Below are 22,460 nucleotides of genomic sequence, written 5' to 3'. Positions count from 1 at the left end.
TCCTCTCATTTTAGAGATGGACCATACCGAAGTAGTGATGTTTTAGAACACACCTTTTAAAAAAATCTTTCAAAATTAAAGTTTGAAGTAGTTCATTTGTGAGTGCATATATTAGAAATCAGTGAAATATAGGTGTCTAAGAATGCGCCTACAGTGTATTTCCCCAAGCACTCATTTGGACAGAGGTAGTGAGTAAGTACAGAACATAGCACTGGCATAGTAACATTAGTAACAGATTAGGACTCAGGATCTTAGGTGCTACTCTGGTTTTTCAACTAACTAGCTTTGTGGTTTTTTGGCCAAGTCATTTCCCCTCACTTATAGCCTGATTCTTCATCTGTAAAATGACAGAATGGGACTCTAAGATTCCTTCTTCTAGGTCTAATGCACTTTTCTAATGGCTGTTTCTCCAGAGCTCCCTGGTGCAGGCGAACCTTGTCCTGATCATTCCTTTTTAAGAAACTCAACATTTTAAATTACTGATCTACCTACCAGCAAGAGACTGTTTACTTTCTTTTCCTCTTTGAGTGCTTCAACAACAGACATTACTCATTTCGTTTCTAGACAGGATCAGAATTACTAAAGGCTTTCTTGTCTTTCTCTCTCTTTTTTTCTGATTTCTTGTTTGTGTTTCCATTGTTGGGCCCATTCCTTATTTTACTTTTGCTTTCCTTTAGTAGGTGAAGGTGTGAGGTATAATAAGGCATTATCTTGATATTCAGTATGTGATTGAGAAGACTTAGCTTGTTTGGTTTTGGAATTCTATTTATTCTCTCATGCACCAGTTCCCATCATCGTTTGTTTGTGGGTTTTTGTCCTCCTTCCCGTATTGTTTTGCTTTCTCCCCCTCTCCCTTCCCTCCCTTTCAGGAAAATGGAGGAGTGGCTCCATTACTTGCAGCTCTGCCCAGGTTTTCCACCCCAAGAGTGGCACAGCCTGTGCCTCTAGTGCTTCTGATAGAGTCATGACTGCTTTGGATACTACACCTGCCCCAAGACGTAATATTGATTGAGATTTCCGGGGCAGTACTTTGTTGCCTGGATGATTTTTCTCAGAAACGTCCTGGAAGCCTCAAGAAAGGAAACTGCAGAGCAAACAGAATCAACTAGGGATCATGACTATACATCCATCACATGCATACCAGCACGGGTCCAGCCGAGGCCTCCAAAAATGATGCTTTGCCAGCCTCAGCTGGTTCTCAAGTGATGATGTCCTTGAAGTCTGTGCCCCGTGACTCAAGAGTTAAGGTAGTGGAGTTTCCCTTAAAGCATCTCACAGAAGTCTTGGTAGATGGGACACGTCTCACCTCAACGTGTTTGCTGACTACTGAGGGTGAAGGTCAGCATCAGCCCTTAGGTCCTTATACTTAAGTGCTAATTTTGAGGTGTAGATTATGTGATAGTCTAGGTTTATGATACAGTGGGTCTTGGACATAGTGGACTTAAGTCACCAGTCATAATTTATGTGGGCTTTATTATCCTTTTTACTGCTTAATCTACTCATTGCTATACACGAGGTTTCCCCTTTGGTGAAAAGGTGTTAAGAGGGTGAATCTAAAACATCTTAAAGAGGTACCTGTATTTTGCTGTGTATAATACACACTCACGTTTTTGGCCCAAGCTTTCGGAAAAAATCTTTCATTTTAATTTTGAAACAGAATTATTTATTTATTTATATTTAGAGACAAAACTGATTATCGTATCCTAGAGTATTATTTTGCAAACATATATCATCGTTGCTTTCTAGAGTTATACTTTTAAAGCATAAAGTAAAAGAATTAAAACATACATATATATATATATATACACACATAATTAGTACTACCTATGTGTAATGCACATCCTTATTGTTCCCTCAAAAATCTCAGCAAAAAGTGCACATCATACACAGCAAAATACAGTAAATTTTAGGGAGTCTCCATTACTCTGTGTATAACTTTCAATTTGGAGAAAAATGACAATTCTCTGAATGTGTGATTTTTGTTTCTGTTTCTAAAGTGGCTTTGATTGTTCTATGTATTATGATCTTACTCAAGGTTTTTGATAAATTGTATAATTCTTCCATGTGTGGATCTCATTTCATTCTCCATAATTTACTAGTTGACATAGAATTGTATCTTATTATCTCATGTATATCATATTTCTTAGTTGATGACAGTCGAGCATAAGAGTATGATTTAGTTAAGTTTACATATTTTGACCTCCTATTTAGTAGACATATTTCTAGGAGTCTAGAGTTTGAAAGGGGAAAAATTATGTGGTTTCTTACAATTAACAACCAAGTCTTTATAGGTAATATGGGATTTGAAATTTTTTGAATCTTTAAATACAAACTGAAGTCAGGTGATTGAACTAACCTGTAGAGCAACTTAATTAATAATTGTATTTTTGTTGGCTATTGTTTTACCACTCAAATAGTGGTATAATATCTTGTAACTGCAAGTGAAATATGCTTTAGTAATTTGTAATTTAGTACCTGATGCTTTAAACTGTACACGTGCATGCTAGCACACTTCTATTTATCCCAAAACAGTGGTTTTACCAAAATTGGCTGGAGAAAGATTTTTCTTATCTATGGCAAATGGCAATGTGATGTGTATTAAAATGGTTTTAGAGAGTTTCTCAGAAACATATTTTCATTAAATTTAAAGAACCCCCTTTATTCTTTTAATTTTTAATTTTTATTTTTTTTCATTTTAAAGGTTTTATTTTATTTTTAGAGAGGGGAAGGGAGGGAGAGAGAGAGGGAGAGAAACATCAATGTGTGATCGTCTCTCATGTGGCCCTCACTGGGGATCTGGCCCACAACCCAGGCACGTGCTCTGCCTGGCAATACAACCAGCGACCCTTTGGTTTGCAGCCCACACTCAATCCAATGAGCTACACCAGCCAGGGCAAACCCTCCTTTATTCTGAAACTATTTTCTAATTTGTGTAGGGTGTGTTGAAATAATTCTTTATTTTATAAAATGATGAAAGTAAATGATATTTGGATTTAAATTTTCTTTAACCAAAATCAAAAGTTGGCAATCTTATATCAGTCCACATTTTAAAAGTTTATTTTCTGCAATTCAAGTCAGAAAACCTTGGATTTTGAAGTTTAAGAGCAACATTTTATACCTCAAGTCTAGTACTATTTAAACTAGAATGATCTACTTTCCTCTTTATTAAAGTGTAAATTATGGCTGAAAATTTCAGAAATGTAAACTCATCTATGGTTCCCTTTAGCACAAGGTAACTCGGTGTTCTCTTAGTATTTCTGATTCCTCTGTTAAGAAAGGGGCTACAACACCCAGCCTGTGAACCAAAGCATTGCCAGTTCGATTCCCAGTCAGGGTACATGCCTGGGTTGCAGGCCATGTCCCCAGTAGGGGGTGTGCTACAGGTAACCATACATTGATGTTTCTCTCCCACTCTTTATCCCCCTCTCTCTAAAAATAAATAAACAAAATGTTTAGGAAAAAAAAAGAAAGAAAGGGGCTACCAAAAGACATATAATAAGGATTTGAAGAAGTGATTACCTATTTTGATTCTCTCTGTTTAGGTACCTTTGTTATATATCTTTGAATGTAAATAGCAATGTACATTCTGCTTTCTATACAAAACTAAGAAGACAGTAACATGCATTAACATCTACTGTTAAATTAATTCTTGACTGACATGTGAGTGCATGTTAAAAAAATATAGAGGAGTTTCAAATCCAAAAATAAGAAAAGTTCCATAATTCCAGCCATACATTTTTGACTGAGCTAGAGAGTTGGTCAGACTGCAGAGTAGATATTTATCCAATAAAATTCAGTTTATGGAAAACTGGCATGCCGTCTTCCTCTTGAACCTTTCTGGAAGTTGTTCCTTTGTTATTTTAATAAATGGTTTTGTATCTAAAGGACATCTAGATGCAACACACTTCCTCTTGCACAAAAGTTGCATGACTACTTTTATATTAAATACGTCCTTTTTAGTGCAAACATGGACATTTATTAGGAATATATATTTTTTAACATAAGATGGCATTAAAGAAGTCCTTTCTTATGCTTTTGGCAGTTAAGTTTTAGTTAGCATATTGTTCTTTGAGGAGCATCTTGAGAAATTTGAATAGGGGTACCACTGTTACCCTGTCTGCTTTTTTTGAAAGTGAAAACTCATTTATTATAATTTTTGTTCTTTTACTGTGTGTGTAATTAATAGCACTCATATCCATTCTTTGCCCTAGCTTGAATATTATTAGGGCTTTCTGATTGCTTCAGTACTTAATGTTTAGTGTGTGCTTTCATTTGGTTACTAGAATTTATGAAGTACATTGAAATTTAAGGACCAAAAATATTATCCCTGAGTTTGAGGCACTGTGTCATAATGAAGTAGTTTATTACACATTGATTTTCTAAGAATATGTTTTGCTGTTGCATAAATCTTCTCGCGGAGTTTTGTCTTGGAATGCCATTTGTGTGAAAAAATAAATTTACTATTGTGGGCTTGTATGATAACTGTAGTTATTGGCTAATGGCAGCAGAGCGAGTATAGGCTGGAAGGTTAACAATTAGAAAGTTGAAATTGGTCAAAACAGTTAGCGGAGATGTTCTTCAGAATTTTCAGTATATTGCAGAATTACCTCAAATTGTGAAAATATCAGTGCTAAGAGCATTTTCAAAAGTTTTGGTTATTAGCTTAGGTTAAAACATGGTTTTGGTAATCTTTTATTTATAATATAAAATTTGTCTTTTTTTTTAAACAGAATGTTTTGTTTTTATTTTAATTTGTCACAGTTCATCTACAAATATAATTTTTTATTCTCTTTTTACTCTCAAGAATTGCCAAGAAGATGCTTTTGGAAGAAATTAAAGCCAATCTTTCTTCTGAGGATGATGGATCTTCAGATGATGAACCAGAAGAAGGGAAAAAAAGAATTGGAAAGCATAATGAAGTAAATCCAGGAGATGAGGGTGAGCACTCCAAAGAAAAGTATAGGATGCCATACTTTGATTGACCAGTTCAGTCTTTGAAGACTATGTAGCCATAGTATTTCTTAATCCATGCATTTGCAGTTTATTAAAATGTTTAAAACTTTACTACCTTTACTTTTTATGAGTATGTGATAGTAATTGTGCATGTTTTGTCATTTGCTGCCTATAAGCCTATTAGTTTTAAAGCAAGGTATTTTTACCTTTTAAAAATCTAAAGTATGATTCCTGGCCGGGTAGCTCAGTTGTAGATTTGATCCTGGGTCAGGGCACTTACAAGATGCAACCAGTTAATGCATCAGTAAGTGGAACAACAAATTGATGTTTCTCTCTTTCTCTCTCCCTGTCTCTCATTCTTCTTCCTTTCCTCCTTCTCTCTTTCTCTTTCCCCACTTCCTCTCTCTAAAATCAATAAATAAAATTAAAAAGATTTCTTTTTAAAAATCTATAATATGTATTGATGATACTTAATCAATATTTAATAATAGTAATAGATCAGGTCTAATGGTTGAAATTGTCTGATCTCACCAGTTGTACCCAGGTACGTATACAACTCTGATCTTTTCCATAAATTGTGGTAATTGTCAACAAACAATAGTTTCCTAAAATGTTTTAAAAGATAAAGTCTCAAGGTTTTACTGATTTATTTTCTTCATTTAGAAGTGAAAAATCAAGTCAATTCTGAATCAGATTCAGATTCTGAAGAATCTAAGAAGCCAAGATACAGACATAGGCTTTTGAGGCACAAACTGACTGTGAGTGATGGAGAATCTGGAGAAGAAAAAAAGACAAAGCCTAAAGAGCATAAAGAAGCCAAAGGCAGGATTAGAAGGAAGGGTAAGACATTTTAATTTTGACTGTAAGGAACTTACTGGTTTTATAAAGTAATTACAGTAATGCAATTTAAGTATATCATCTCCAACAATTGACCACCTATATTAAATGAGTATCAGCATAGTGGCAACAACTATCCTCTTACATGAGAGTGAAATAAAGAATGTAGACTGGCAAGAGGACCTAGATACTTGATAGATGATGCATATAATATTTTTAACCTTTAGTAATCATACATTTACTTTAAAAAGATAAATATGACAACAAAAATATATTTCAAGGCTATGTAGAAAATATATGATTGCTTATAACTGCAGGAATAAATAATGCTTTCCTCAGGAAAGATAGAAGATGCAGTTAGTTTGGGTCAATTTATGCAAGCTTATATGCAAAACTTATATGTAGTCACATTAAATTTTTATTACATTAAAAATCTGAATCATTCTGCATTAAGGGCTTACATGTTTTAAAAGCATCTCTTACATGATTCTGATAAGTAGCCATGTTTGGCAGTCATTGGTTTAGTACGAATTATTGACATTAATATTATAAGAAATTACAACACCATGAAAGATGTCTTGTACAGCAGAAGTATTGTATAGTGTGGCACAAAGGAGGATTTCTTTAGCTTCTTGGCGGGTGGAGGTTATCCCCAGAGAAGACTTCATAAAGATGAGGAGGTTCACCTAAGATACCAAGTTATAAATGGGGAGCAGGTAGATGTGTGGTGAAGATTTCTAATACAAGCAGGGGAAAATATTAAAAGCTTGTGCAAAGTGTTTGGTAAATGGTGGAGGGGATGCAGTTAGTATGGTGGGGCTGGACAATAAGAGGGAGTAGGGAAAGGAAGAATAGAAAATGAGGCTGGGCCAGTACCACAGGCCAGATCCTGGGGACCTCATAAGCCTGTGTGTTTCTCATACCAGAGTATTCGGCAGTGGACCCATAGGTACTTGAGGCTGTAGAATAAAACACGGGACACCTGTTTAGTTTGTTCTTTTTACCTCAGAGTTGGGGAGAACATTCTTATATCAAATAACCACATGTATATCGAACAATTAACTGTTAAATTTCCCTGAGAATTTGGGCTAACAAAAAGTTCGGGAGAAAGTTTTTTGCTTCTTAGGGGCACATTGTGAAGACTACTACCCAACTCTTAGGCCAGATGAACTCTTCTTTGCCACTAGGAATAGGAAAGCATTTTTAGAAGTGACTGAGAAGTACAATAGGCTGGACAGGCTGGAGAGCCATTGAAAGGACTTTAAATTTTTTTTAAAGGTTTTATTTATTTTTTTAGAGAGGGAAGGGAGAGAGAAAGAGAGAGAGAGAAACATCAATGTGCAGTTGCTGGGGGTTGTGGCCTGCAACCTAGGCATGTGCCCTGACTGGGAATTGAACCTGCGACACTTTGGTTCACAGCCCGTGCTCAATCCATTGAGCCACGCCAGCCAGGGCTAAATTTTTTTTAAATTTAAACAAGTATGTCATTAGTTTTCATATCATAGCTGTGTTGAGATATAATCTACAAACAGTACAATTTACTTACTTAGAGTTTTACAGTGTATAATTTAGTTACTTTAGTATAAAGAGGAGGCTACCATGTGAAAATTTTTATTGGAGGCATACTGTATACTGCATTTTATCATGTATAATGTCCTCCCATGTATAATGCACACCCATGTTTTTGGCCCAAATTTTCAGGAAAAAATCTTTCATTTTAATTTATTCAATTATTTGTTTATTTTATTTAGAAACAAAACCAGTTATCATATTCGAGGGTATTATTTTGCACATGGATATCGTTATTGCTTTCTAGAGTTACCCTTTTAATGCATAAGCATAAACAAAAGAATTAAAAGCATTTCTATAGACAGGTTTCTGTAGTAATTAGTGCTACTCACATACAATGCACATCCTTATTTATCCATCAAAAATTTGGACAAAAAGTACTCATTATACATAGCAAAATTACGGTATACAGAAACTGCACATTTCATAAATTGACAGCTTAAACACATTTGGTACCTGGATAAAGGCGCAGAGGACATTCATTACTCAAGAATCACAACCTCAGCACAACCCACTGAAGAATGTAAGAATATCAGATTAGTTGCCTGGTATTCCTTGGGAATGAAGGCTTTGAATCTGTTTGAAGCGGGCGGTGGGGGGGGGGTGTTGCTATAGTTGATGCCAAATGAAGAAGAAAAAGACTTGAGTTATATATGAGGTTGAATTGTTATTAGCTGATATTAAAAATAAAAGTCTAAGATGACTGTCAGGTCCTTGGGGTTGTCACGGTATATTTTTAAAACCTTACAAATAGTTGAGATTGCATAGATCTCTGTAATGTTGTGCAAATGGAGGGCTAAACAAAAAAAATCTTGGAATGCCAAACATTTAAAGATCTTTGAGCAATAGTTACCCATTACAGAAGCAAAGGATGAGGTCCCCCTCAACATACATAGATACTTAATATGTCATGAACATTTCCATGTTAATAAATAAATAATAGTACATCATTTTGTGAATCCTTATCTCATAAGTTTCTTTGCAGCAAGTTAAAATAAAATAAAATAAAAGGAGAAGTACTGATTTTGCCTCAGAGGTTCAGTTAGGATAGAGTCCTTTAGTGGGCACAATTACATTTGAAATGCTGTATTAAAACCCAGCTTTTCTGTGACTTACGTGTTTACTGTCTTCTGTGGGTAATTTATTAGCCTAGTGGTTTTTGTTTGTTGTGTTTTTTTTCGTGTGTGTAAGAGGGAGAGAATTAAAATCCCATCATTTATGTTTTCAATATGTATTATGATTGCAGTGGTTGATACTGTAGTTGAAATTGAATGGTTTTCCAAGTTTTGCATACTCTTGTGTCCCTCTATTGTCTGAAAACTTCAGTTGGGTGATAGGGAGAATTTAAAAGACAATAGCTTACTTATTAAATCAAATACAGCATACAAAATTTAATTTTCACCTAAATTTGCAAAAGTTCTATAAGCTGTTTTGGTGATAATTTAAAAAATGTAATCATTGCCTTTATATTAGATGATATTAAATTAATGTTATTTTTCTCAAGTGGTATTTAGTCATGTACAGAGAGAGATAAAGCAAGTGTAAATTCTTAACAATAAGTAGATTTAGGAGAAGGGATACAGGTGTTCATTCAACAGTTCTCAAATTCTTGGTAGGTATGAAAGTTTCAAAATAATGTTTGATGAGAACTTGATAGTAGGTTTAAAGTTATACTTAATCTCAAAATTGTGTTTGCATGCATGTGGACACATGTTCTCCCAAAATTCCAAGTTGCTTAGTAGGTCTTTTTTATTGTTTTTTTTCTGTTTTTTTTTTTCCTGTGGCACAACATTCATAGCAAAATTTTAACCATTTTAATCCTTTTAAATATAAAATTCAGTGGCATTAAGTATTTTCACATTGTCATGCAGCTATTAACATCTGTCTCCAGAAGTTTTCATCACATGAAAACTATTTCCCTCTGCTCCCACAGCAATTCTTTATAATGTTTATGTTTGCCCCCTTTTTTTTGATAGAACTTTCATTTTGATCTCAGGTCATGGTAAATCTTGTCAAAAATTTTTATTTTGATATACTTCTCGATTTACAGAAATGTTGTGAAAATGGTACCAAGTTCCCACATACATTGGAGTGAGCTTCTCTAACACCTTATATGTATTCCATAGTATAGTAATCAAAGACAAGAAATGAAGAGTGATCGACACATTACTATTAACTGAACTCAGTGTTGGCAAATTACACCAATAGGCTACATGTGACCATCTGCCTATTTTTATGAATAAAGTTGTATTGCCACACAGTCATACTTACTCACTCACTGCTATCATGTATTTATAAAGGCAAAGTTGGGTAAAGTTGAGTAGTTGCAACAGAGACCATACAGCCTACAAAATGGAAAATATTTACCATCATACTTTTTACATAAAATGTTTTCTGACCTCTGAAGTAAAACATAGATCTTTGTCCATTAATGTCATTTTTTGTGTGTCAAAATCCAGTATAGGACATTCAGTTGTAATGTTGTCTCCAAACTGTGACAATTCCTCTGTCTTTTCTTTCATGACCTTTACACTTTTGAAGAATATTGATCAGTTATATTCTAGACTGTCCCTCTGCGTGTATTAGTTCAGTATTTTTCCATGATTAGATTGAGCTTAGGCATTTTGGCATGAATACCACAAAAATGATACAGAATCTTCATTGTATCATACCAGGTATATGATGACAATGTGTCTTAGTACTGGTAACGTTAAACTTAATTACTTGGTTAAATTGGTGTCTGCTGGGGTTTTCCACTGTAAAAAAAATATTTTTATTGATATTTAATGAGTATCTTGTAGGGAAATACTTTGAAAATATGTAAATCTTCTGTTTCTCATGTTAAGCCCATTAATTTTAGCATCCTTCCTGCCTGGAACAATTGTTACCGTGATGTTTATCTAGTGGTGATTTTCTATTTCTTTCATTTCTTCTACATTTAATAATTTTAAGGAAAAGCTATTTTCCCCTATTTTTATCCCATTATTTATAGTAATATGGACTTACAGATACTTATTTTACTCTATGGGTTATAATCCAGTGGTTCATTTTGTTGCTCAGTTTGTTTCAGGTTTGGCTCATGGGGAGGTCCTTCCAGTTGGATCATGTGTCCTTTGAATGTGCCTCCATCACTTTCTAAACACTCTCTCTGGCATCATATAATATTCCAGACTCATCTTGTGTTTTTCCTGCTTGGCTTCCTATAGCCAGAAAAATGGGTTTTCTCTTGGCATTTTAGATCCCTGTGTCATAGTGGCAATTGTGATGAAGAAAAATAAAATTCTGGAGAGAAAAAATCAGGGATTTCCCTTATATTCTTGCAACGTGCAAGGCCGAGCTTTTATTTCCCAGTACTGTGGCTGGAAATGGGGTTCTCCCCGAGTTCCGCCATAAATGGCGTTCTCTGTGTAGTTTTGGAATTTAGCCTGCCTCCTTTCTCAAAAGCAGGAAAAGAAGGAGGGAAAATATTATACTCAACAGCCATCTCCCAAACCTCCAGTTTTATAGGGCCTATGATTCAAGTTTTTGCTTCAGTCCCTAGTCTGTCTGCTGTTGTTTTCTTTTCAGAGTTGTTAGGTCATTTCTTTATGTATTCTATCCATAGTTTTTAGTTCACATAAATGACAGAAAGTCTATAATCACCCTTACTCCATCATGATAGCCTATTTTTTGCTTATTTTGAATAACCAGAATTATTTTATTTTACTTCATTTACCTTTGATAATTATGGATATGTCTATTTCATTGACAGGTAAATTCTTGTAAAATTCATATACAGTTAATACTTATTTCAGTGTAGAACCATAGATTTATAATCATAGTTGGGCTACTTCTCAATTATTTTTATAAATACCATTTGAACCATTTATTGCTCTAATCTGGATGATGTAGTACCCATTAATGTATATATTACAGACATTCTCATGGTGATCTAAGTTTTAATGGAAGTAAGTTCTCGACAAACTAAGTGAATTACATTTGTATTGGAAAGCATTTAACAACTTTATATGTTTTGTTCTTCAAGTGAGCAGCGAAGAATCTGAAGATTCAGATTTCCTGGAATCAGGAGTTAGTGAAGAAGTTAGTGAATCTGAAGATGAACAAAGGCCCAGAACAAGGTAAGTATTATATTGTTTTTTTTTCAAAAATTTTAAGAATTAATCTGAATAACCATGTTTAAATTATTTGTAGAAAGTTTGCTATTACTAATATTTAATATTTTGATTTGAACCTAATTGTTAAAATTATTAGTTTTAAAAAAGGTGTATATAAACATGTGTAATTGAATTATGTGTTTTAAATGAGGTGAACTTTCAGTGTGCAAAAATACTTTTTTTTAATCCTCACCTGAGGATATGTTTATTGCTTTTAGAGGGGGGCAGTGGGGGGAGAGAGAGAAAGAGGGAGGGAGAGGGAGAAACATTGTTGTGAGAGAGAAACATCGATTGGCTGCCTCCTGTATGTGCCCTGCTTGTGTGGGGAAAGTTATAGTGTAGTAGATAAGAGACTCTAGACAAACTACCTCAGTCCAACTCCTGGCATTACTATTTTCTGTTTGTAGGAAGGAATACCTTGTGCTTTAGTTTCCTCATCTGTAAAATGGAGGATTATAAAATAGCACTTACCTTACTGATTATTGTGGGCATTAAATGAGATGGTTTTTTTAAAGGGCTTATAATAGTGCTCACTTGGCAAATAGTAAATGCTCCATGAATGCTATTTACTGGTCTTACTGGTACTACTAGTATTACAAGAATTAAGATGTGTTTGTTCTCCTGATATATAAAGCCACTGATCTAGATTACAGTTATTTTAAAATTTTGCTTTGTAGCATAGTGTTATAGAATAATGCTAACCAATCTAAGAATTTTTAAATACCTTTCAGAATAATGATCCTTCTATAATTTATTAAATGGTCAGTCTGTGTATGTGTATGTCTACAGAGGGATCTATATTCATAAAATTTTTAAAAGATTTTATTTATTTTTAGAGAGGGGGAAGGGAAGGAGAAAGAGAGGGAGAGAAATATCAGTATGTGGCTGCCTCTCATGCGCCCCCTACTGGAGGACCTGGCCCACAACCCAGGCGTATGCCCTGACTGGGAATTGAACCAGCAGCCCTTTGCTTCGCAGGCCAGTGCTCAATCCACTGAGCCACACCAGTCAGGGATGAAAGTTTTTTACTTTTTTAAAAATTTAAATAAGGTGATAGTAAGAAAACAGTATCCAATTTTTGTAATCTGTATTTTTTAGAAATATTGAATATTTTATGTGTGTAATTCATCCATCTTATTACTCATATACCAGATCTCTTCTGTGAATAACTTAAGATGTTGATCACTGGATAAGAACTGAGGGCTATTATTCTTGAACCTAGTGAAGTTATTTTGCTTTTTGCTTTATTCTGTCATTTTCAGGAATGTACCCAAAGGTAAGCAGTTCTGAAATAATAGGTAATTCTTTTAAAGGAAGTCTTCATGAAGTATTTTATTTTGCATTTTTAAATGTTCCTTAGGTCTGCAAAGAAAGCAGAATTGGAAGAAAATCAGCGGAGTTATAAACAGAAGAAGAAAAGGCGACGCATTAAGGTTCAAGAAGATTCATCCAGTGAAAACAAGGTAATAATGGCATTTACCATTGCTTGAATTGTAACTGGTCCAGTAGACCGTGGAAGTGTTATTATCTCTTCTGCAATTCATTTGTTTGTCAAGTTTTATTGGTTTATCTCCTTCTTTTTATACTTTTGTAAGATTGACTTATTAAATGCATAGACATGCAGGCGTATTTATCTTGACATCAATTTTTTTGTTTAAATCTCATTGAAATTTTAAGCTATTATAATTTATTATTTCACATTCTGAGGGGTCTAGAATTGATGTGAATGGTTTTACTTTTTTTTTAAAATTTTAATTGTTGTTCCAGTCCAGTTTTCTGTCTTTTACTCCCATTCCTGCCCACCCCCCAGTCCTCCCCACTTCCCTCCCAGTTCCACCACCCCGAATTGTTTCACTTTTTAAAGACACAAAATATTTTATCCTGAATAATTAATCACAAGGAATAAATTTCTTTTAGCAATGAAGTTAGCCAATTTGAGTTTCTGTATGTAAATAGAATTATTTAAAGTCCAAGTTCTCTATAATATGTTTATTATGCCAACAGTATTCTCTTTTGGGATGATTCATTCTTTTTAAAACAAGCCTTTTAAACCATTTTTTTAAACCAAATTTGTTTGTTTGTTTGTTTTTATAGATGAAGTTTCCTTTTTTTTTTAGGATTTATTTATTTTTAGAGAGGGAAAGGAGGGAGAAAGAGAGAGAGAGAGAGACATCAATACGTGGTTGCTGGGGGCCATGACCTGCAACCCAGGCATGTGCCCTGACTGGGAATCGAACCTGCGATGCTTTGGTTCGCAGCCTGCGCTCAATCCACTGAGCTATGCCAGCCAGGGCCCTTTTAACCATTTTTAAGTGTACAATTCAGTAGCCTTAATTACCTTCAGAATTGCACACTGTGTACCTATTGAATAGTAACTCCTCATTCCTGACTACCTCCAATCCATCATAACCTCTGTTCTATTTTGTCTGTGAGTTTACCTATTTTTAGGTAGCTCATATAAGTATAGTCATACAATATTTGTTCTTTGGTGTCTGGCTTATGGTCATTGACATGATTTCAGGGTTCATTCATGTTGTATAATGTATCATAATTTCCTCTCCTTTCAAGGCTAGAAAGTATTCCATTGTATGTATATGACACACATTGTGTTTGATGGGCATTTGGGTTGTGTCCATGTCAGGCTGTTTTGAATAATGCTGTTATTAATGTGGATGTGCAGATTTGTGTTTGAGTCCATGCTTTTGATTCTTTTTTAAAAAAGATTTTATTTATTTATTTTTATAGGGAGGGGAAGGGAGGGAGAAAAAGAGGGAGAGCAACATCAGTGTGTGGTTGCCTCTTGCGTGCCCCCTACTGGGGACCTGGCTGCAACCCAGGCATGTGCCCTGACCGGGAATGGAACCAGCAACCCTTTGGTTCACAGGCTGGTGCTCAATCCACTGAGTCACACCAGCCAGGGCTCACACTTTTGATTCTTTTGACTATAGTCTGAGAAGTGGAATGGCCAGGTAATGCAGTAATTATGTATTTAACTTTTTGAGGAACTGTCACACTGTTTTCCTAATGCACGAGGCTTCAAATTTCTCAACATCCTCATCAATGCTTGTTATTTTCTGTATTTTTTAAAATAGCCATCATAATAGTATTTCATTTGTGGTTTCAATTTAAATTGTCCTAATGATAAGTAATGTTGCCTATCTATTCATGTGCTTACTGAACATTTCTAGATCTTCCTTAGAGAAGAGTCTGCCAGTCCCTTGCCTCCTCTTTTGGGATTATTTGTGTTTTAATACTCTGCTTTTTAAAAAAAAATCCTCATTGGAGAAAATGCTCATTGATTTTAGAGAGAGGAGATTCAAGGAAAATTGAGAGGGACAGAAACATTGATGTGAGAGAAAAAGATTGATGCGAGAAACATTGATCAGTTGTCTCTTACATGTGTCATGAGTGGGGACTGAACCTGCAACGCGGTCCTATTCCTTGACTGGAGATCGAGCCCACTGTCTTTTCGGTTCAGAGGTTGATAGATACTCCAGCTAACTAAGCCACACCAGCGAGGGCTTAATAATGTTCTTTATTGCCAAGTATAATTCTGAAGTTTTTCAGTCTGGTTTGTTTCACCTTTTCTTGATTTATTATTTATGTGAATATGAATTGGGTAAATTGGGGAATTTTGTTGTATTTACCTTTGATCATTTAATTTTCATAGAGTAATTCTGAAGAAGGAGATAAAGAAGACGATGAAGAGGAAGAGGAAGAGGAAGAAGATGAAAATGATGATTCCAAGTCTCCTGGAAAAGGCAGAAAGAAAATTCGAAAGATTCTTAAAGATGATAAATTAAGAACCGAAACGCAAAATGCTCTTAAGGAAGAGGAGGAGAGGCGAAAACGCATTGCTGAGAGGGAGCGTGAGCGAGAGAAGTTGAGAGAGGTAAACCAGTTTTTATTTATGATTTCTTTTGAACATGTGACTGTCACAGGTTCATAGATATATTTCAGTATTACAAGAATAGACTGTTGTAATCATCCACAGATTTTAAATGACAGCTGCTTTTTGTGTATTAGCAGTGTTTTGTTGAACTTAAAAATCTTCATTAGGCTTTATTAGTATAATTAGGTACATGGGAAGAGTTGATATTCTTGAACAATGACCAACGTGCTTATGTTGTATCTGAGGTAGAAAAATGTTTAAATAAACTTTTTAGTGTAAAAATTTTCAATCACATGTACAGATGGAGAGAGGAATTTTAGAAATATCTTTGTACCCATTCCCCAGCCTCAACAGTTACTGACAGATGGCCAGGCTTGTTTCATCTATTCTCTCGCCTCAGATTATTTTGTTGGAAGTCTTAGGAATCATATTCTCTCTGTATCTAATTTAGAATATATTGTGAAATGATAAAAATCTTTTAAATGTTACTACAATATCATGGAATTACTGTAGTAATTCCACAGTACCCAATATCTAGTTATTTAAAATTCCTTTATTTTCCTCAAAAACACTAATGGTTTCTAAAAAATACTTGGTATGAACCAGATTCCTAAGAAGGTCTTAGTGCATATTATGTTCCATGTGAATGCTTTGTCTCTTAGGTCTATTTTAACCTCAAGTTTTCCTTATAGTATATTTGTTTGGGAAGCCAGATTATTTGTATGGCGTGTCCTGTATTCTGAGTTTTGCAGGTTGCATCCCTGTGCTGTATCTTCTTTGGCTCCTGTATGTCCTATCAAGTGTTAGTTGTGTATAGAGGCCTGATCAGATTTACATGCATTTTGTTTTTAGCCAAAATACTCTTGGGTGGTGATATATTCTTCCTTTTGCATTCCAATTAGAGGTACTTTAAATCTAGTCTGTTTTTGTGATGTTAATATTGTTTTAAAAATTTACATAATTTGGTGAGTAGACTTTAAAATCCTATCTTATTATAATTTTGTTATTCTGAGTCCTACCGGTATATGTACTGTACTTGTGTTTCACATAATCATAGTCACTGTGTGTGGCACATGCTGTATTTTCCTCTCCCTTTTATTTCAGGCAATTTAAATATGCAGCATCATATTCCATGTACTTTTAACTGGTTTATCATGTTTATTTTTTAATTAAACATTTATGTTTATTAAATTGAATATGCAGGGATGGGCAAATTAGATTTACCATTGTAATACAAATAGATAATTAATAGTTAATACAATATAAGAATAAACTGTGTTTCATGTAATCACAACTATAAGCCTACTTTTTCCCACCCTGCTTAGTTCAACCCATACATTACAGTAAAGCTATATTGAAAAAAATAACAATTTTCTGTTGTGCCTGGATTCTACTCAGAGGAACAACCCTCAGTTCTTTGCTTTTACCTTTATGCTTCTGTTTAATATGCTTATGCTATTTCTTTATTTCTCATTGCATTATTAGGAAGTTGTGGAATTAGTTCTCATTTACTACACACCGAAGATAGAGTTTCCTTTTCCCATTCTCTCAGCATGATTATATCACAGTTCTAGTTAAATCATTAGTCAGTGTTCACATGACTATAACGACGTAAATATTCACAGGGTGGCTACACAGTGCGTATTTCATGTGTATCTCATACACACACCTATGTATGTATACATCCACATCATGTATAGTGATTATATTCTTTTGTATGTACTTTTTTGTTTGCATTTCGTAGACTTAGTAATGTTTTGTTTTTCTGTATACTTATTATGAATTCATTTTCCCTCTTTCCAGCAAAAGTCTGTATATGTTGCTGGTTTTGAATGTTCTAAATTCCAAAAGTCTTATCTCAGCTTTGTCTTTGGGCCTCAGGTGGGCAATTTTACGTCTCCAACTATAATGTCTACACCTGGTGCCTGTGGCTTTATAGTTGTCCCTTTGGGAAGTGACCCAAATCCAGCAGCCCTCCTTGTAGGTTTTGATTCTCTCAGGAATTGGTGTCCTTTTGGTGCCTGCTCTCCAGTGTCTGAAAATGTTTGTTTCATATATTCTGTCTACTTCTGTAATTGATTACAGCAGGAGGGTAAATTTGCCTCTTATGACAAAATCACTACCTCAGTGCATCATTTTATAATGGTTCTTTATCTCCATCAGCAGAAGTTGGGCTCAACTTCTTTAATGTGTTTGTTAAATTTTTTTTTTCATTTTTTTCTATTATCAATTCAGATGTAGGGTACATTTCATGTCATTATTAATTCTTTACTATAGCTTAGTTTATCATTTTCCTAAGTTCTCCTATTTCATTGCCATCTATTTTTATTAGTTACATAAACTGTCTTTATAGCTTGAGTACATAAACACATCTACTTAGTAATAATAAGTGGGCAATTTCTTTATAAATTATCTCCTACATTCGGAGGGAGGATTCACAAATCTCTAATCTTGAAGACGGCACTTATATCATCTAAATCACTAATAAACATATGCTTCCAAAGTCTTAGTTAAAGCTTTGTGTATTAGTTTTTATTGCTGCATTAAGAAATTATGACAAACTTTGCCTCTTATGACAAAATCACGACCTCACAGTTATATAAGTCATGAACTTGAGAATGGCTTAGCTGAGTGTAGTTCTACTGGGTCATTGCCCTGTTTCATCAAGCTGAAATTAAGGTGTTAGCCAGACCTGCAGTGTTCATCTAAGAGCTTCTGGTTTTTGTGGGTTTTTTTTTTTTTTTTTGGGGGGGGTCCCAGCTTACTTGTTAGCAGAATATGGTTTGACCATCTTTGAGACCAGGGAGAGAGTTTCTCTTACACATCAGTCTTTTAAATGACTTGGTCCACCCAGGAGAATCCCTTTGGATTACATCAAACCTAATGGATTATTAACCCAATTACGGGGATGATGTCCCATCATATTTACAGACCTCAGCCACACTCGGAAAGATAGGGTTATATAGGGTGTTTACACCAGAGGGTGGCAACATAGGGGTTGGTTTAGGATTCTATCTACCACACCCTCAAAACAAGATAAGACATTCAGGGCATTTTCCATTTTGACTAATGGCTTTGCCACAGTGATATGAAGCTGGGACACATCTAAGCTAGGACACAATGAAAGTTTAATGAGTAATGAGTGCTTAGTCTATGTGAGATACTTTGCACACATTGCCTTATTTAATTTCCACAACAGCCTGCAAGGGCTGTTTATAATCTTTCCCATTTTACAGATGGAGAAATACTGAAGCTAAGAGAGTATAAGTAACTCATTCATATAGAGTTTGGCTCTAAATGGTCTGTGCTATATATACTCTCCCACACTCTCTCCTAGGATTAATCTGGATTTGTATATATTACTCATAGCTTTATATAAGTGCAGTATCTAGTCAGGTAATCTTTTACAAATCTGTGGGTTATTTTTTTTAAAGATTTTATTTATTTATTTTTAGAGAGAGAGGAAGAGAGGGAGAAAAACATCAGTGAGTGGTTTCCTTTGGCACACCCCTTCATGGGGACCTGGCCTGCAACCCAGGATTGCCGCCCTTATTGGGTGTTGAACCAGTGACCCTTTGGTTCTCAGGCTGGCACTCAGTCCACTGAGCCATGTCAGCTAGGGCAGTATTTCCTTCATTAAAGTTATATTGCATAGTGGTTAAGATCCCACTCTAGAGCCCAACCTGGGTATAAATCTTAGTGTTGTTGTACTCCATAGGTGTATGACCTTGTATAAGTTATTTAACTTGTTTGTTCCTCAGTTTTTTTTTCTCCCCGCCCCTCCCTCAGTTTGTTTTTTTTTAATTTGTAAAATGGGAATTTTTGAGTATACTATGTAATGACTACATGTTGGAAGAATACAGCAAAAAAAAAAATGTATGCACACGTTTTTGTGTATTTGTTTTCTTTTAAATAGCTTGAGCTTATTACCCATTTGAAATTAGAGGGTATTATAGGTTTTGAGCGTATGGCTCTCAAATCAGCGTTTCTATTTATTTTTCATTCCCCAGCATATTCCCATTGAGAGTCTTTTGGCATCTTGGATAGAACAGTTTTTGTTAGGGACTGCCATTCACACTGCAGAACATTTATATTTACCTTCCCCTCCGCCTACATCAAATACCAATCCTGACCAGTCATTGTGACAACAAAAGTGTCTTTGTACATTTTCAAATGTCCTTTAGAATAGGATCATTCCTGTTTGGGAGCCACGTGCATATTCAAATTCTAATGGTGGCACCATAAGTTAGTTGAGAGCAGTTCTTTTTGCACAGCTCCGCCTGTAACATGCATTGAGATGAAACTGATGCACTAAAGTACTGCCATTCCCGCAGTGATTCAAAGTCTTGTGGAGGATTTTAACATCTTAAAACATGTAAACCAGTGGTCTATCCTGGTCTTATTGAACCAAAATATTGGATGTGTAGTTTCAAAGTAGGTAGGCCATTAGTAAACATTTAGAAAAATGTCTTTTAGTGAGAGTAATACTCCACCCTTATTTGCAGGATATCTGAGTTTAACTATAATTCCCTTTCTTGTAGGTGATAGAAATTGAAGACGCTTCACCCACCAAGTGTCCCATAACAACCAAGTTGGTTTTAGATGAAGATGAAGAAACCAAGGAACCATTGGTGCAGGTTCATCGAAATATGGTTATCAAATTGAAACCCCATCAAGTAGATGGTAAGAACCTGCTAGATGATTAAAGCATCTTCAATTCAGTTTTACCAGTGTTTGGCATTTTCTGTGTATCTCACATTCTGCTAAGCCCTGGAGGTACATTGGTGAGCAAAACAAACACGATCCATGTCCTTATGGAGCATATAAGCAAATGAGGAAGGAGAAAACTGAATGAGTGCAATGATGATGCATATTAGAAAAGGGGAAATAAGTACCACTTACAAATGGGTGTATATGGCTAGTGGATTTCACCCAATCTGCAGTGGTTGGCTAAGGTCAGCGGCGAGTAGGGAGAGTTACGGTTAGCTAAAAGCCTTCTTCAGGCAATCTGATTGCAGTGTTTTGAGGTACATTTCTTAATGATATTCCTATATTGGTATTAGAATGATACCAAATTATCCCTTTCCTCTGCTTTGTTAGTGTGATTTAACAACTGGCTAGCCCATGATATCTGTGTCTAATTTTAGTGTTATATTCTTTCTCAGTATTTTTAGCAATTTTATGCAGTTTTAATAGTCAAGCTGTATGAATGCTTGCTATTGCTATTGCTTGACTTGAATGCTATTAAAGAATAATCATGTATGTTCACACTAGGTTTCTATCAGTTACCAAGGTGACTGATTCTGACTTGGAGGAAGATTGCTGACCTTTTTTTAAAAAAAATATTTTATTTATTTATTTTTAGAGAGAGAGAGGGAGAGGGAGAGAGATTCAATGTGCGGTTGCTGGGGGTGGTGGCCTGCAACCCAGGCATGAGCCCTGACTGGGAATCGAACCTGGGACACTTTGGTTCCCAGCCCGAGCTCACTCCACTGAGCTACGCCAGCCAGGGCTGATTGCTGACCATTTATATGACCATTAAGAACTAGTATTTGAGTTGTAAATCTGAATTTCATCTTTTGCACACTGAGGAAAAAGATTAACAGTTTTACACACGTCAAGATGCTAGATTGGAAGAATTGATTCCATCCCTTTGAATAGTTCTTTCTCCCATTTCCTTGTGTTTTCCAACATTATTTGGGGTTTTTCCTCTTTATTATCTGTTGCTTCTAGTGCCTGTTGATGCTCTTGGTAGAGTGGGTTTCTTCTGTCAGGCTTAATCTTACAGTGTGGCTCCTTTTTAACTAGATCTTGAAGTTCAAATATTGGTTAAATGGTGTCTAATAGTTGTGAAATATTTGGCACATGTATAAAAGGCTTAAAAACAGATTTTTCAGGATCAGGAGTCCAAGTAAAGAAATGACTGCGAGGAGGGTTGGAGTCTTGAGGTAAAGTGGACACCATGCTTCCACTGGTCAGGCATTCTCCCTCCATATGAATGCACGCTGGTTTATGCCAGAGAATTTCCATCATTGGAAGTTATTTCAGAAGTTATGTTTCCTTTGTGTTTATTCAAATCTTTGTAGCCTGCAGAGTATCCGCCTGGTGAAACCGTCATCTTGGCTGTGTCAGTATAAGAGTATGTTAGTGCAAAATCAGACTCCTTCTTACCATCTCACCAACCTTTCTCCTTAGCATATTTTCTTATGTTTGGGTGTTGCCTATTGATCTTGGTGGTTACAGAATGCAGATTAAAAGTACTATGAACTCCCTCTAGGTTGTGGGTTCCGTGCCCCATCAGGGTGTGTACGAGAGGCAGCTGATTGATGCCTGTCTTTTTCTCACATGTCTGTCTGTCTCCCCCCTTTTCCCCATTCATACTTTTTGTGCTGTCCAGTGCTTTCCTGCAGTCTTCAGACTCAAGATTCATTCCTATCAGCTATCAACAAACTTCTGCGATAGCTAAATGACATACTGCCCTCTTCATAACTCCCACCCTGGCTGTATTTTTATTTTTCTGTTTTTGATTGTTGACACTATTACAGATGTCCCTCATTCCTACCCTCTCCCCCCTCCCCCCAGCCCCTGCTCCGTCCTTCCCCACATTGTTGTCTGTGTCCCCGGGCCATGCATATATGCACATACATTCTGTAGCTAATCTCTTCCAGTCTCCTTACCCCCTCTACCCTCTGTGATCTATCCGTCTGTTCCATGTGCCCATGCCTCTGGTTTTATTTTGTTCTTCAGTTTATTCTGTTCATTAGAGTCCACATGTGAGTGAGATCATATGGTATTTGTCTTCCTCTGACTCAGCCCCCTTTCTTGTTCAGTCTGTACTAATGAATACAGGAAGAAATGATAAATTGTCTCCTGTTTCCTGATTGACTCAGTGAAGCTGAAAGTATATTTGATAGAAATCTGTTTCTTCTTTGGATAAAGTTTCTAGCTTAGGTTACTCGTGTGTCTCTCTGGGCCATCGCAGGGAATGGAGAAGGTGTGCTGTGCTATCCTAGATCAGGTGAATGAGGGAAAGTCTCCTTTTTGTGTGTTTTTTT

General features: G+C 35.6%; 1 protein-coding gene and 1 pseudogene across 8 annotated transcripts in view; one reads left to right on the top strand and one right to left on the bottom strand.

Moving 5' to 3' along the window:
- ATRX (ATRX chromatin remodeler) overlaps positions 1 to 22,460 on the top strand; it is a 183,293-nt gene that overhangs the window by 84,893 nt on the left and 75,940 nt on the right. For all 8 annotated transcript variants that reach the window (XM_036017018.1, XM_036017016.1, XM_036017017.1 and 5 more), the window contains 6 exons: positions 4,805 to 4,938; positions 5,617 to 5,793; positions 11,384 to 11,477; positions 12,874 to 12,976; positions 15,184 to 15,405; positions 19,947 to 20,088. In XM_036017018.1, coding sequence (XP_035872911.1) covers positions 4,805 to 4,938; positions 5,617 to 5,793; positions 11,384 to 11,477; positions 12,874 to 12,976; positions 15,184 to 15,405; positions 19,947 to 20,088 — 872 coding nt within the window. The remainder of the gene's footprint in view (positions 1 to 4,804; positions 4,939 to 5,616; positions 5,794 to 11,383; positions 11,478 to 12,873; positions 12,977 to 15,183; positions 15,406 to 19,946; positions 20,089 to 22,460) is intronic.
- Positions 20,930 to 21,835, bottom strand: LOC114504801 (annotated as a pseudogene).

Source organism: Phyllostomus discolor, chromosome X, assembly GCF_004126475.2.
Source record: "Phyllostomus discolor isolate MPI-MPIP mPhyDis1 chromosome X, mPhyDis1.pri.v3, whole genome shotgun sequence".
Lineage (NCBI taxonomy): Eukaryota > Metazoa > Chordata > Mammalia > Chiroptera > Phyllostomidae > Phyllostomus > Phyllostomus discolor.
The sequence above is the reverse complement of the archived record's forward strand: the minus strand, read 5'-3'. Positions and strand labels throughout refer to the sequence as shown.